The following is a 16,297-nucleotide window of genomic DNA, read 5'->3' as shown; positions in this document are numbered from 1 at the left end:
TAGTTGCCTCCTGAACAGAAGAGGTAGCACATGGTCTTGGGCTGTAAGTTCATGAACAATTTCATAATGGAGAATGATGAGAATATCAGTATCCTAACTAAATAAAATGCTTTAGAGAAAACAATAAAAAAAATCGAAATACTAAATACAGAACATCCTGTTACAGTACTAATACTATAGTAAAACGTATTACTACGTCAATTATATATTTACAGTTTAGACAAAAATTCGCTAATTTTTTCACAGACAATTAAAAAACGCACAAACAGGAGATCATAATTAATAATTTAAGTCAGCAACTGAAAATGGTGACATATAAAGCAAAATCATTACTGAATTTTTAGGTGGCTGATTTTTGTAATACAAAATATGAAAAACAGAGTAAACAACCTCGCAAATACCATATAAAGCACCAAATGTCAGTCACTCTATACTGAAAACATTTAGGGCTGAAGGTGATGAAACAGACAACATGCTACCACAAGGCACTGTGAAGATTTTAATTGAAATTCCTGGAGATGACTTGGGGTAAATAGGAAACATGGAGGATATAATCTATCGTTATAACAAACCAGCTTCATCGGACAGTCACTGTTAGTTAGTGCCAAAGCACAACACCCCTGCCACCAATCAACATACAGAATAATCTTATTTCACTTAACAGCAGTGCTTTTTCTTCCTCCTAAAAAAAGAGTTCTGTTCAACACTCATCATCTTCAACAATTCTATTTGAACAGAAATTGTAACTGTGAATGAATGCTAGTTTGAGGATATTCTCAGTATTTCACATTGGTAGAATTTCTCTGGTGATTGAGCTACCAAAAGGACGGTGAACTATCATCGTAACTCATGCTTAAACTGTCTTCAGGACAATATTTACTGTGAATTTCATTTGCCCCCACCCCCATCTCCTTCCTCTTTCTATGATCAACCTGTATCTTCAACTGTTTTCTTTTCAGTAATATGACACCAAGTTTATATTTTCAGTGTCATCCAGTGTTGTTTGTAAGAATGTAACAAGCAAAATTACAAGTCGTTTCACTGAGATTGAAAATAATCAGATAGTTTTTTGTACCAGTGGATAAGTCATTTCACCGAGATTGAAAATAATCAGATCATTTTTTTGTACCTAGTGGTTTGCGTGCTGTTTGGTACAGATGACCCCACGATCAGTAAATTACTGTAAATCAGAGAGACAAAAAGATATAAACCCGGCACTATCTTCTATTCCAAAACAAAGACTCTCAAAACAAACTCGAAACGTTCCCCTGTGTTATGATACTCAAATTAATTATTTTCATATCATCAAATTTCTGTGTGGAGAGATGAATTTCCCATCTGTTGCCTAGAAGTTGTAATCAAATGGTTCAGAAACAATATCTGTGGGTCCTGATAAAAATTTCCCTTCTCTGGGAGTCTAAGACTTAAATTCTCTTCTGTTGTAACCATCAGAAAGCCTCCTTGGGATTAAACTGAACTTGAAATTAACAAGGGGCCTTTGATGCCCTTCCTTGTGATCTCAAAACTCGTACAGTGTGCCCACTTGAAGAAATTTCAAGAAATAATTTTAAAGCCAATTTGCAATATAATGAAGTTTTGTACAAACCAATCATTCAAAATCATTGTTTCATGTAATTACACAGTTTTTGTAGTGTTCATTTTCAGAATCTGTAAGGGGCCAACCTTTGCACCAGTTCGGTGCTGTCATGATTTAAGCATGGAAATGCTGATAAAAAGAAGAGTTTTACTTTTCTATGAAATCTCCAAACTTCTGATTATCATTCCTGCTGGATTGATTCAAGGTTTTCTTAAACAAAAGCTCCTGCCTGACTTTTGATCAATATGCCTCCATGTTCTAGCCAAGTTCATATCTTGATGAAAACCCAGACAAAAATTCACAACATATTAAAATAACTTGAGCATATTTCTTGAATACAAATTAAATTAAATAGAAAACATGTAGAAGTCTGTTGAAATCTGAAATCTTTATTTTGCTGATTTATTTCCTCCCACTGCAGGGAACTGATGCATCAAAGACCTTATCAAATGGTATCAAATTTATTTGATCATAATTGGCAAGAATATCAGCCTTCTACAATAATACAATTTATTAGCAATTCTAGGCTTACAATGTGTGTTATTTACAGGTTTTCATCATAAAAAAGTGGCATATCTTCCAATCTAATGATGTAAGGTCATGATATATTGGGTAATACACTTTGTTGGTGGCAAATGAAATTTGGCAAAACACAACTCCATGCCTAATCCACGATATATAATAAAACTCAAGTTTTGAAGAAGAGAAATCATATGAATTTTTTATTTATGAAACTAGACTTGTATCTTTTAATGATACCTCACCCAATTCTTGTGTATTTATTACCAAACAAATTTAGATAAGAATTAAATATACTGACTGAGATTTGAATTAAGCACGAAATAAATGAAAGATAATATGCTACAATGAGACAAGTGTGAACATTGCGAGGCTGATTCTGCATTCTCTAAATGACCCGAGTCAATCAAAATTTTCTCTATACACAATGATGACCGGACCAACTGTATTATCACCCAATTTTCCATATTTCTTATTTCATCTCTGGAGGACAATGCATGGCCCTTCATTTGAGCATTTCTATCGAACCAGCATCTACCGTGACACGGGACCTCTATTTCTGAACAGCGGGCACCTCAAGTGAGGGTAGCTCCTCTTTATTCAGAATATGAGGACAACCTATAAATGGGAAGTAAACATATGAACTTAAGATATGCAACGAAACAGTTATAGCATTGCCCTTCAGGGCCAGCGAAAAACAGCTAGTTTGTTAACACATTACACCGGCCTCTACAATTTTCATTATTTTCCTCTCAATGGGGAATAAATATCGCTTCACAATAAGCGTGAATTTGTTATAAGCGTGTCCGTTATAATCGCGTATTACTTTCTATCAACAAACCAATAAGTTCCCGTTCATTGTCTATTAACTCTTTATCAGTTGAAAGTGACAGACTGTGCAGAATATTTTTCAAAACAATCAAATACAGTAAAACTACAAGTTTTACACATTTTATTAATTCTAAATACACGATGTAAAGATCGACACTCGAGTATAGCATTAACAAGCACCAAAACCTGCTTAGATTTTACTGCAAAAGACTTTGTAAAGCACACACAAATCACAGATCAGGGGTGCAAATTGTAAGAATTGATCGAGATATTGGTAGTAGGCCAATCAGCCAGACAGCATCATTTGTATAATGCATTTGTTGGGTAGTTGTCGTTCTCACAATTTGTGTGGAGAGTATGTATCTATAATCACAAAACCACAAAACCTTGTTTTGTGAGGATGGGTATAGTTGTATCATTTTGGGGGGGGGGGGGGGGGGATTTCAAATTTTTCCCAACATCTATAAATGTAAATCAGTTCTTCATCAAGTCCTTGAGGGTAAATGAGTGCAGATGTATAAAATTCTCTCTCTCTCTCTCTCTCTCTCTCTCTCTCTCTCTCTCTCTCTCTCTCTCTCTCCAGAATTAGGTGGTATAGAATAGGAAGCCTGGCAGCAGGAGTTAAATTTTGTAAACACAAGGTAGCAGATGGGGTCCGTCTCTCATCACATGCCCATGAATAAGAGCCACACATAATGACGACACTTCAGGAAGCATGCAAATATTTTGACATGCTTTTGTCAGCCTTTAAAACAAGATAATTCAAACTTGTTTAAATTGAAATTACTTCCTTTTTTTTCGTAACAAATCCCAAGGATAAATCCGAATTTCCATCCTCAGCACATGTGATTGACTAATTGTCAAATATATGTATATGATCAGAATGCAGCCCTGTGAGCCAGAAATTTATTATTACAAAGATTGAATTAACCCGAAACATTGAAATCTGAAAAGAATTCGTATATTCTCTCTAATAACCCCCCCCCCCCCAAAATAAATAAAAAACCCAGACATGTAGTAGTAAGGAATTTTAAATGTCATATACTAGCTACATGTATATATACATGTATTCCAATCTGAATGTATTTTTCAGATGTTGATTTCGTTTGAATCTGACAGCCAATGAAAGTTACTATATTTCACAGTAATGAACAAATTGATAATGTAATACATTTGCGCGCACATGCATTCACACTCACATATGCATGTGTATATTGAAAGATGACTTCTTGAGTATAGAGCACATCAATTTGTCAAAAGAAATTACTTTCTTTCCAGCCAAGCTTTGGTAATCAAATCTTACCAACATTTATATTATCATATTAAGATTATTATATAATTGATTTTGCAATAATTTGATCACATTGGTGGATTCTACATGTAAACTATAGTAAACAAATTCAATAACGGAACAACAACATTAGAATACAAAATGTACTATCTCTGTATGTAAAAATTAATTTATACAATGATTCTGAAAAACCCTACTTTTAGACTGGTTTTACACACTCAATTCACAATGTACACCACAGTGATGACCCTGAGGTTCTTTTAAACTCTTTAGGGTTACAAGGTTATTTGTTTATGATCAAAGAGCGTTCCACGCACATAAACATTTCTCCTGATGCTGAGAGCAACTCATACAAATTCTCGCACGCGTAACACACGCGACTCGCCTACTGAATGAACCGTTTGATTTTTAGCTTGTTTCACTTCCAAAATCATGACGGATGCCAATCAAAACTGACTGACAAGTTTTCAAAATTTCTCTGATCTAACTTGAATTTCATTGGTCAAGAACTCCCTTCCTTTTTTAAAACTGACAGCTGTCTTGATGATGATAACTGATTGGATGCAAAGTGAAGCTTTTACAAGCTTTCAAAAGTTTACCAGTATTTCTAATGTTTTATACAATGAAGATATATTACATGTAATTAAAAAAAAACATTACAGTCCTTAACGATGTGACATTTAGTGAGAGTAGTTTGTTGGAGGGAAAAACTGCAGCTATAGAATATGTTATGTTAAGTTTATGTGTGACTTTAGTAGGTTTCAAGAAGATTAAATTTGCTGATTTTTATTTTAAAGCAATCATCTTTAAAGTGGTAGAATTGCTATAAGAAAATTGGCATTCTTTCAAAAGCAATTTCTCTGTCTTTAAAAAAAAAAAAAAAAAAAGAGTCGATTTTCAACACAGAAGAGCGTGAAACCCACACAAAATTTGCTGTTGGGAAAACGGTTGCCTTAATCAAGAATCATCATAATTAAAATAAAAGCTTTTTCCTTGGCAGAAATCTCACAAACACAGAGGTTGCTAAAGATATTTTGCTTTAAGCAGTCACTGAGCCAATAGATCTTATTTAATTGTTCATCCCAAATGTTTTTGTACCAATCTAATATAAAGTACATGTGCAGTGTAATGGTCTATCTCCTCCACCACTCACTCTTGAGCAGCTAACTCCCTTGCTCATCTGTCTGCCTTTATGCAGTTTTGCATCATCACCACGATCTACTCGACGTTTTAGAGCTTGAAGAACAACAGGTGAATCTGCAGTCATGTTTTCATAAATTTGATAACTTGCTAATTTTTCCCTACATTTTCTACACCCTCTGATACCGATCACAATCAGCATTGCAGATTTTCTGCCATGTGCAATTCAAACAGAATATATATACCTCATCTTGTACCAGCATCAAGTAAATAACATTGCACCACATACATGTATATAAATATACACATATCCAATCTAATCATCTTATTTAGACATTCACTCACCACCCAATTCAAAATATCTGACCATTTAGCCATTGTTACTATTAGCAATATCCAGAAAGAATGACAGGAATGAGGAAAAGGCACATAAGTATGAAGTTTCTTGTCATAGACCAAATTTCCTGGGGCTAATTATGTATCTTTACTAACAGTGAGATACAGAGACTGGTCAGGGTGAAACATTAGAGGAACTAGTTTACCAGTCTAAGTCAATCACTGCTCACAGGGGATTATCAGGCATCTGCCCTGGGAACCAGCAGATATCTATCTAATTATTGACTCTACACAAATCCCCATCTACTCTCTGTTAGTAAATATTGGTAATTTTCTACTGTATCTGGGCTTCATTCATAAGTGCCGTACAAATACTCCTTTGGCCAATGAGAAAGTAAGCTGTTAGCAGACAAACACTGGCAAACCATCATCCAAAATATCACCTGTGCACTGCAGTGTATACAATATTTTTATTGTTCATGCCAAAAGCTCATGGCTGTATACACAAATGTTTTGATCTAGAAAGAAAACTTGCATTTGATTAAATCTTTTAAATTATCAGAATACCTTCACAATCAATTATAACAAACATTAAAAATCAATGGAGGTGCACATCTTCCACGACAATGGAATACAAATACAAAATTTTACTTCTTAGGATTAAACACTTCTCTTTCTCAGCCAGTACTTTGTAGACAATGACGCATATTTACTACAACATCAAAACATCCGGAACCAGCATCACAATGAAAAGAAGCTAAATTTACTTCCTCTTTACTTTTTATATTCTACTTCCTCTTTCACAAAAGAAATCTTCATTTGTCTCGAGTCATCAGGATCAGTTTTATTCACTATTTATTGACCACTATCCCCAAATAATCCTTTCAATTTGTAAAGGCAGCACCTGGTTTTTCTAAATGATTGAGAACTTCGATGATTTTCATGTGTGAAGAAATTTGCCCCCAAAGCTTTGAATTAAAGGCCTTCAAAGTAAGTGTCTCTGGCATCATTATAGCAGCCTTTTTCACTTTTTCTTTATTCAGATTTTTTAAGTACATCCAATAAAAGCTCTGTGTTATTTATGCACTTAAATCTTAGAACTTCGAAGGCCAAGTTAAACCGGAGAATATTACAATATATCGCTCCCAGAAGGCCAAGTAAAATTGGAGAATATTACAATATATCACTCCCAGAAGGCCAAGTTAAACTGGAGAATATTATATAAATATTGCATGTAGTTGAGGGTATTATTGAAAATTTTCAATGTTACCCTCAACTACATGCAATATTTGTTTTATTATACTGAATGTTATATAAACAGGAAAGCAGACAAACTTACGTCTGTTGACATTTGATCAATCACTGTCATTCGATATTTCGTATATCGATGCGGGTATTCGTGTTTATTACAAACGCTCAAACGACGTCGTCTAACAATCTACGGCGAACTGTACGCGCATAAATTTGACGCATGTGATAATTTTTTATAATATCACCCGTTGTCAAGTACTGTTACCCATTGCTAGATACTATCACCCTGGAGGGTGTGCTTTCTGTTCTCAGAGGGTAACAATATGCTTTTTCAAATGCTTCTCGACCAATCAGATTCGAGTATTTTACATGAAAGTATAATACAATATATCGCTCCCACAAGGCCAAGTTAAAACTAAAGAATATATTACAATATATCGCTCCTGGAAGCATTTTGAAGGAGAACTAATCACCTGCACTTGCTTGTCCTTCATTAAAATACAACTGAACTGAGTGGCACATGAAAGAAATATCAACATCCTTCTGGGCTATATATCTAATAAATTACAATGTCACAATTTTAGTAAATTTCATGCCTGGTCTAATACAATTGATTTCTATACACTCTTATGCTTTTTCCTGATCAACAGTACTAAATGAAGTCCTTTGAAGTATTTTTCCTTGATAGTCCGACATCCACCTGCTATCACATATGGATTCCACATTGCATTGATTACATGCTCCATTTGCACATTAGATTTTAACCACAATGTTCATAATAGATAAGAAATTGGAGTTAGTGTTTTGAACCACCTGGCCAATGTGTTCTCTTCCTAGCCTCTTGAATAAAAGCCACATTTTTGTTTCATTGTTTTGGCACAACACTTTTTCTTTAGTTTGTTCCCTCAGTAAATGTCTAAGTAGAACACATTTACCCCTCTAGTGAGACTTCGTGGTGGTCTCTCGTGAAATCATTTCCATGGAGACTAATTCTCACAGCCAACAGATACTGCAAATGTACCACAAGGCCCTAATAGGAATACAGCGTCAAATATAATAAGATTACAGTCTTTCATGGATATGTTTTTCGTAGGAAAGTTTCTAATACAGATACAACTGTATACTCAGACTGTTTTTTTAAAAAATGTAATTAGTGGGTGTACCGGACCCACGAACATTGAACCACGACGAAATATGAAATAATAAGAACATGCTAGATGGATTATATTATGATGCATGTATGAGAAAAAACCCACAAACATGAAATGAGTGTTTCACATCCATGTACAAGAAATGCACGTGAAACATGACATATTTCAAATTAGCTGTTTATGTTGGTTTCCTTTCATAAAAAATTTACATCATGTAATGAACACTTCGGAATCTGCAGTCAATATAAGCTCCTACACTTGATACGAGTTTCAAAGCTTTCCTTCAATTCATTGGAATACAAGTTAAATCTAAAGGTAATTTGATAAAATAAAATGTGCTAAGAATCTACACTCTTCCACACATTTCATAAAAATTGAGATTTATTCTTGATATAACTGATGAATCTGAAACATGGAAATGAAATTACCTATATGCATCAGTAAGCAAGATAATGTTTTAAAAGGGCTTCAAGACGCACGATCCAGGTGCGAAAGGAATTAAAATCAAATTGAAGAGTTCTTTCAACATTCGCTCGGGGGATCATGTGAGGTGGCAGTTTGAAAGACTCCAACAAGAGTTGATGGAAAATGTTCAAACTGAACAGATTCAATGCATGATCTGTTTGATTGCTTTTGTCAAGGTCAAACTCTTCCTCTGCAGAAGACAGAAAATAGTTTGAAAATTGCTGCTGATTTCGATACCATCAATTTATAAATATGTAAACATTTTTCAAGATCGCCTTCTAAGTGTGGTAAAAAGAATTATAACTTTCTGCATGTGTTTTCATTTTCTCTCTCTCTTAAATGATAGTTTTATATTCATAAAAATTATTTGCACTAAAAAAATAACAAACTTTAAAACATGTCAAAAGAATTTCTTTCCTCCCAAAACATGACAAAATTTAAGAAATTTCTCCATAGAATTTTCCCACACACCCAAAATAAATCATTCCAGCTTACAGTAGGATTTCATAGTCTATCTGTTCCCATTTAACATTAATTCAAACCAACGCACTTTTTATGTCTTTGTTTCATTTTAATCCTTTGAGATCATACTTTGATAGTGCACACACAATGCCAAAATTCCTTTTTTTTTCCTGGCAAAGATTTAATTGTAAAGTTCATGTCTTCAATTTGATTGAATATCCATTTTTTTTTTTAAAAATGTGTAAAACACAATCTCTTTTAACAGCTGAATTCATTTGCAATAAAAACCTCAAGCCTTTGATTTTCGATGGAAAACAGGCAGAGATGGTATATTTTCAGCCGCCATTAAATCTTGAAGTTTGGGAGGAGAAAATGCATGTTGAAGAAATTATTGAATGGCCTTGTGGAATCTGACTCCAACATGGTATTGTCATAATGACTGCTTACAACTTTTCCTGTTTACTTCATTAATTAATTATTTTCATCATTTCAAACCCAGGCCATTACACTCATTTCTCCCATTCAAATTAATTTCATTGCATCAGGAGAACACTGTCTGTTTTAACAAGAGTATGAAAAATATTGCAAGAGGTAGTTCTTTCAACTCTCTGAAGCCAAACACCAATAAGCAAATTGCTTGTCTGTTCAGAGGAATGCTAAACTTTCAATACTTTACATCGGAGAAACTGATACAATTTCATGAATGTCATTAAAACTTGAAGTTTACTTTCAAACTTTTGCAACTATTGGTTATCCACAAGAGGCTTAGCAGTGAAGAGAGGGGGGCCTGCTAGTATACATGTATATACACTCACAGGGAGTTTATAGATGGACCTGTGCGTGTTAGAATAAAGAAAGCCACACACAACTCGCAAAATAAACAGGGAGATTCAATGAATCGTTATAAAATGTTGAACACATAACTAGGTGTAAACATGGCCAGAAATGGAATGTTGAGTGGATGAGAAAGTGTTTGAAGAAACAACACAATACACTGTCCAAAAAAACAGACAAGTAAAAAAGGCGAATTTCTCACCCATTCCACCATCAGCTATTGCAATTCCAGGCTAGTCCTTTACAAATACCAGCAGCTATCAGAATTCAGAGGTTTTGTGTTTCAGTGATGATTTGAGGTTAGGTAAAGGAGCTCCAGTTATCTCTTTTAATCTTGTTAATTTTTTTCACTCTAAGTTTAAAAAAACATTTATAGTGGTGCCACACATTGAGAGATGGAGTCTAAACATTAGAGGCTGGATCGAAAAAACGGTTAAACGACATGGAAAGAGAGCATCAGTCTGTCTAGGTTTGCTTTCAATACTCGCTATTTAAATTTTTGCAAAACAAGAGGCCCACAGGCCTTATCAGTCACTCCAGTACTAGTGAAAAAGTATCACTACTCCCAAGGGCTATGAAACCTAGAAAAAAAATTCCTGTTCTGGATATCTAAGCTAAATTTTAATGTTCAGCAACATTATAAAACAAGATGTGTTCTTAAAACTTCAATGCCCTCAAAAGTGTATACACGGATGAAAGGCTTTACATAATATAATAGGTGTATTAACATTAAAACATTAAAAGATATGACTAATTTGGACCCATCCTAGTCAAAACTCTGGTTGTAAAATTACCATTTTTTGTACATCCTTTTCTGCTATTCATAAGTATGCATTTACATTTTATACAGTATCAGCAAACATACACATAAATACTGTATACTAAGTTTGACCCCACCCTGGGGTCAGAACCCTTACCCTGAGGATCATCAAATTTACAATTTTGGTAAAGGACAACCTGCTCTTTCTAAATATTCATTTAGTTTCAATTTAGCATTAATAACACTAAAGAAGATGTTATTTAAGTGTTTTACACATAAACACTATATACAAAGTTTGACCCCACTCTGGGGTCAGAACCCCTACCCCAGGGATCTTAAAAGTTGCAATTTTGGTAGAGGCCTTCCTGCTCTACATCACTGTGCATTTAGTTTTTCTTACACGTGTGTGGTTCTTGAGAATAAGATTTATGGAAATTGGTCAATTTTAGGCAGTTTTTGTCCTGCCCCTAGGACCCCAGGGGTGTAGGAATCCTGAAATTTACAATTTATGTCCCCCTTGTTCCAAAGATGCTTCATAACAAATTTGAAAATTGGAATGATAGTTATCAAGAAGAAGTTAAAAATGTCTATTGTTCACACATTTAATAACTAACCATTCTGGCCTCACCCCGATACCAAAACCCCTACCCCTAGTATCATCAAATTAACAATTTTAGTAAAGGACTACCTGTTCTTTCTAAATATCATTTAGTTTCAATTCAGTATCAATAGCACTAAAGCAGACGTTATGTAGTGGTGACGTCTCCATATGAGTGAAATATTCTTGAGAGGGACATTAAGCAATATTCAATCAATCAATAACACTAAAGAAGATGCTATTTAAGTGTTTTACACATAAACACTATATACAAAGTTTAGCCCCGCCCTGGGGTCAGAACCCCCTACCCCGGGGATCATGAAAGTTACAATTTTGGTAGAGGCCTTCCTGCTCTACATCACTATGCATTTATTTTTTCTTACACATGTGCAGTTCTTGAGAAGAAGATTTTGAAAATTGGTCAATTTGGGGCAGTTTTTGCCCCGCCCTAGGCCCCAGGGGTACTGGAGTCCTGAAATTTACAACTTATGTCCCCCTTGTCCCAAAGATGCTTCATGCCAAATATGAAAAGAATTGGACTGGTAGTTATCAAGAAGTTAAAAATGTTCAATTGTTAACACACAATGCATGTCGCACAATGACAACCAATTGAGGTTAACAACTAATTCTTACAAATTAAGATAGTTTGAAGCATTTTCGAAAAACGGATTTCTCCAAGGAGCTCCAAGGTTCTAAGGTCAAGTCCAATGTTTTTAGTGCATTCTGAAACTAAACAGACAAGGTAAAACTTTCAAATGCCAATATCAAGGTATTTCTCACATTATCACCAGTGCGAGATCCATGCCTTGTTCACACGAAAAATTTAATTCACATTAAACGCAAGTTAATGCGAATTAAATCTGAACCGCGTTCACACGGAGATTTTAATGCGCATTAGTTTACTTCGAATTAAAATTGACGTCGCGATTTAATGTGAATTAAATTTACTTCGCATTAGCTCCGTGTGAACGCTAAGCGAAGCTAATTCGAATTAAATGTAGACGCATGCGTAATGGCCAATTTGGGTCACATGCATCATACCCATGGTCAGCTATATATATTAATGTTAGTTTTGTACGAAAAACTAAGCAAAATGATAATAATCACTAAAAACATGTACAAACAGCATGTCATTAGATAATGTCAGACGTAAATCTGTGCTCTGCATAGGCATACTGAGTAATACATGTGGAAGGAATTGTTTTAAAATACGACAAAAATGTTTTAAAATAGTGATAATATGATTTTCTTTTTTACATTTTTTAAAACAAACATGCCGCTCATTGTTAATTTTTTATACCATATGACGTCATAGTAGACTTATAATACGTATTAGTAATTAAAAATTACGTCACAACAGTAGTCAGCGGAATGGTGAAAAAGACGTTCCGAAGTTTTAGAATTGGGCCCATGAAGAAACAATACATTGTCTAGATTGAATGCTGGTTGTCAGAGGAAATTACAAGTAATTTCTTATAGGAATTTATAAACAAACACGACAAAACTCCTTATGTGTAGATCAGCATGTAAATTGTAAACATGTAGTATACTACATGTATATAGCGTTTTGAACAAAGAATTCTGTATCTACACAATATTCATTAAAATGTCTATAAAAATAATTTTCAATAACATAGTCTATTCTTTAATCTATTTCGCGCACCCTTTAATAGAGATGCATACAAATTTAATGCGCATTAGTTTACTTCGCATTAAATATTACCGCCGTGTGAAAGCTATTTAATTCGAATTAATTTAATGCGCATTATTTTACTTCGCATCAAATTTGATGCGAAGTAAAATTTAATGCGCATCCATGTGAACGTAGCACCAGCTTACCTATGTGAGACAGCCATGTGAGATTTTTCTGTCTCACACTACTGTGACATCATTTGATTGTGACGTCATATATTTTCTAAGATTTACATTACACGGTGAAGTAAAATATCTTGTATTGTTTTCTTTAAATTTCATTTTGATATAGCTTTCTGGTGGATAACATTGGTTTTTTTTAGTTTACACTTACAGTGTAAACCATTTTCAGGTATGCTCTTTCTGGCTGTCTAATTAATTTTTGCATTGAAGTTGAAATGAAGATTTTGATAAATTAGAATTTTCTCGAAACTCTTGAATTTATGCACTAAACTGTGGGTAAAATGTGAGAGAAATAATCCTTCATTATTTGCTCATATGGGATAGGGGAATTCCAAATTCAGAACAAGATTTGCTGTCTTAGACTCGATATCAGCGAAGTCTCGATCATCCTAAACTTAAAATCTTTTCCCCTCAGTGGAATTTCCCTATCTCACACTCATACTAATGAAGGATTCTATAAATCATGTCTGTCTAGTTATATCACGATATCAACAATTTCCATCAGAATATACATGTGTATATATTTTCATCTTCAAAGCTGAACATTTTACTTTTCATAAAGTAACATCAGCAAAAAAAGAATATGCTACTTAAGAAATAAATTTCATGTTTGAAAATACACGAGAGTATGCATTGTGATGCTTCATGCCAGCATACTTCATGAAGAGTGTTAGCGCTTTCCAGAAGCGTTGCAGTTCATACCTTCATAAATTTTCAAAAATGAAAAAACAATTCTTACATTCACATTCTACTTTCATTTTTGTTGGCATTCCCAGTCAAAAATAGAAGTACCATATTTATCAAGATTCCTCTGTGTATTGTTTACGACTGCATCATACTCATGAGGAAATGGCTATCAAAGACAAAAACAAAGGAAATATAACAAAATGATGTCTGTTCATCAGGTCAAAGGTGATTTGATCAAATTTTCACTTCCGCAAGTTTTCCAATGTGTCACCCGTAGTTGATTACAATGGATTGTAGTTGGGTTTTCCACCCAGAGAAATGGAAAGGAAGATAGAGGAACAGACAGATGCCAAACGAAGTGAGCCTCATTTACACGACCGAATAAAAGGGCCAGTTTAGAGGGGTGGCCTGTCTGTTGAGAATTCAGTAAATTGCTAACAATTTATGCCATTCCAATACCAACTGGAAAAAATGGTCCTTTATATCTTTAATTTTCTCTCTCTCTCTGAAAATGACACAAAATATATACATAGGCCAAGATGATTATGTGTTATTGTGATATTAGATACAACATCAAAGATCTAGATATGTTTGCCATATATTCATGTTTGACATCAATAATATATACCCATGCTTTGTCTTCATGTATTCACACACGTATAATAGTGAACATCTTCATATAGAAATGTGTAGAACGGATTTCCATAGGTGTGAAAAAGCCAAACTCGCCCCTTGCCATCTGCTACCCACATTCAGATACGAAATGTCGAATTACTTTTATACCAATAACATTACCAACACACAAGGATCAGAAGCCATAAAGAGATAAGTCATGACCACGTGTACTGTGAGGGGAATCGTAACAAACTTAAATTCAGCATGTGCCATGACGACAGGTAAATACCTGTTCAGAAAATGTTGAAATAAGAAACTTTTTTCCTTATATGAGGTATACGTTCGGAGTGACCTTGATCTTACCAAAATGACCTTGGTCCAATCGTCCCTGTCCAAAGGAATACTTAATTGTCATTAATTATGATCAATTTCTGATGAAAGATTCAGGAGATATGAGCTCGGACGGACGGACAGACACGAGAGCAACTACATGCTCCCCCGAAAAGGGATCATAAAGCATAAACACAAGACTTAAGGGAGTGATAACTATAGTGTTATTTCTATTGTCAGATGTCAGACAAAAGCTATGAGAGTCAAGGTCATGCTATGCTGGCTCACCTGAGGATTCCAAACAAGTCCGGTGGTGTGGAAATCTTTGATATAGGTAATGGTTTTATTTAAAGTGTCATTCCAGATCTTCACCCAGTCAACGTGTGTCTGGTCTCTGAAAATGGAAAATGACATAAATCAGGTCTAAAGCAATCTAATGCTAGCGTACTGTGGATAGTAGAGAATGTAACATAGAGAAAGTCTGACAGAAATAAAATAGACAGAGAAACAAAGCCCATTTTGTAAATGGCCATAGACCAAAATGCTGATTATTCACAATCACTACAGGAACATTTGCAGTCTGAACATTAATGCCAAACTGGTGTATTGTCATGCAGTCATTCTCTAGATAACATAGGTCAACTTTGTCTCAACCACTCAGAAGACATTCAAATGGAGGACTGCAGATCATTTAACTGTCCACAGGACCAGGGGAGACAATTTCTAACTGTCCACAGGAACAGAGGAGACAATTTCTAACTGTCCACAGGAACAGGGGAGACAATTTCTAACTGTCCACAGGAACAGGGGAGACAATTTCTAACTGTCCACAGGACCAGGGGAGACAATTTCTAACTGTCCACAGGACCTGGGGAGACAATTTCTAACTGTCCACAGGACCTGGGGAGACAATTTCTAACTGTCCACAGGAACAGGGGAGACAATTTCTTACTGTCACCAGGAACAGGGGAGACAATTTCTAACTGTTCACAGGACCAGGGGAGACAATTTCTAACTGTCCACAGGAACAGGGGAGACAATTTCTGTACCCTTTAGTCTCATACAGATGAAGGAAAATCTAACAGGTCTACACAAAGTTGGTGACCATATTGAAGTTTTATGCTGCATTCAGTTTATGCCCTAGAATATTTGAAATATGCAGAATTGCCATGAAATGACATCAAACTGCATTCTGGATGCATGCAAATGTCCTTTCTATAAAACTTAGTCCAGCAGGATCCAATCACAGCCTTGGCAAGGCCTTTTTTTTTTTTAAATTGGTTTACGGATTTTAAAATTTTAAAAATCCGTTCAGAGGAGGTAAAAAAAAAAAAAAAAAATTCAAATGACAAAATGTTAAGTAATAAGTTTTATTATCAACTTTAATATTCTCTTCACTGTCAACTTAAGACAGTGGTATATAGCGACTATTGTGCACCATGGCAACAATGCTGTTTCCTTCAAAACTGTTATTTGTTTATTAAATTAACTTTCTATCATTATCAAATGTCCATTGTTTACCATTTAGTTATGTAAATCCCAAAATAAAAGAACC

At 34.7% G+C, this 16,297-nt stretch overlaps 1 protein-coding gene across 7 annotated transcripts in view; it reads right to left on the bottom strand.

The window, feature by feature from the left end:
- LOC125646869 (adenylyl cyclase-associated protein 1-like) overlaps positions 1–16,297 on the bottom strand; it is an 81,511-nt gene that overhangs the window by 28,275 nt on the left and 36,939 nt on the right. For all 7 annotated transcript variants that reach the window (XM_048873454.2, XM_056141710.1, XM_048873458.2 and 4 more), the window contains one exon: positions 15,031–15,136. In XM_048873454.2, the coding sequence (XP_048729411.2) occupies positions 15,031–15,136 (106 nt within the window). The remainder of the gene's footprint in view (positions 1–15,030; positions 15,137–16,297) is intronic.

The sequence above is a fragment of the Ostrea edulis genome, chromosome 6 (genome assembly GCF_947568905.1).
Source record: "Ostrea edulis chromosome 6, xbOstEdul1.1, whole genome shotgun sequence".
Classification (NCBI taxonomy): domain Eukaryota; kingdom Metazoa; phylum Mollusca; class Bivalvia; order Ostreida; family Ostreidae; genus Ostrea; species Ostrea edulis.
This window is presented reverse-complemented; position numbering and strand designations above follow the sequence as displayed.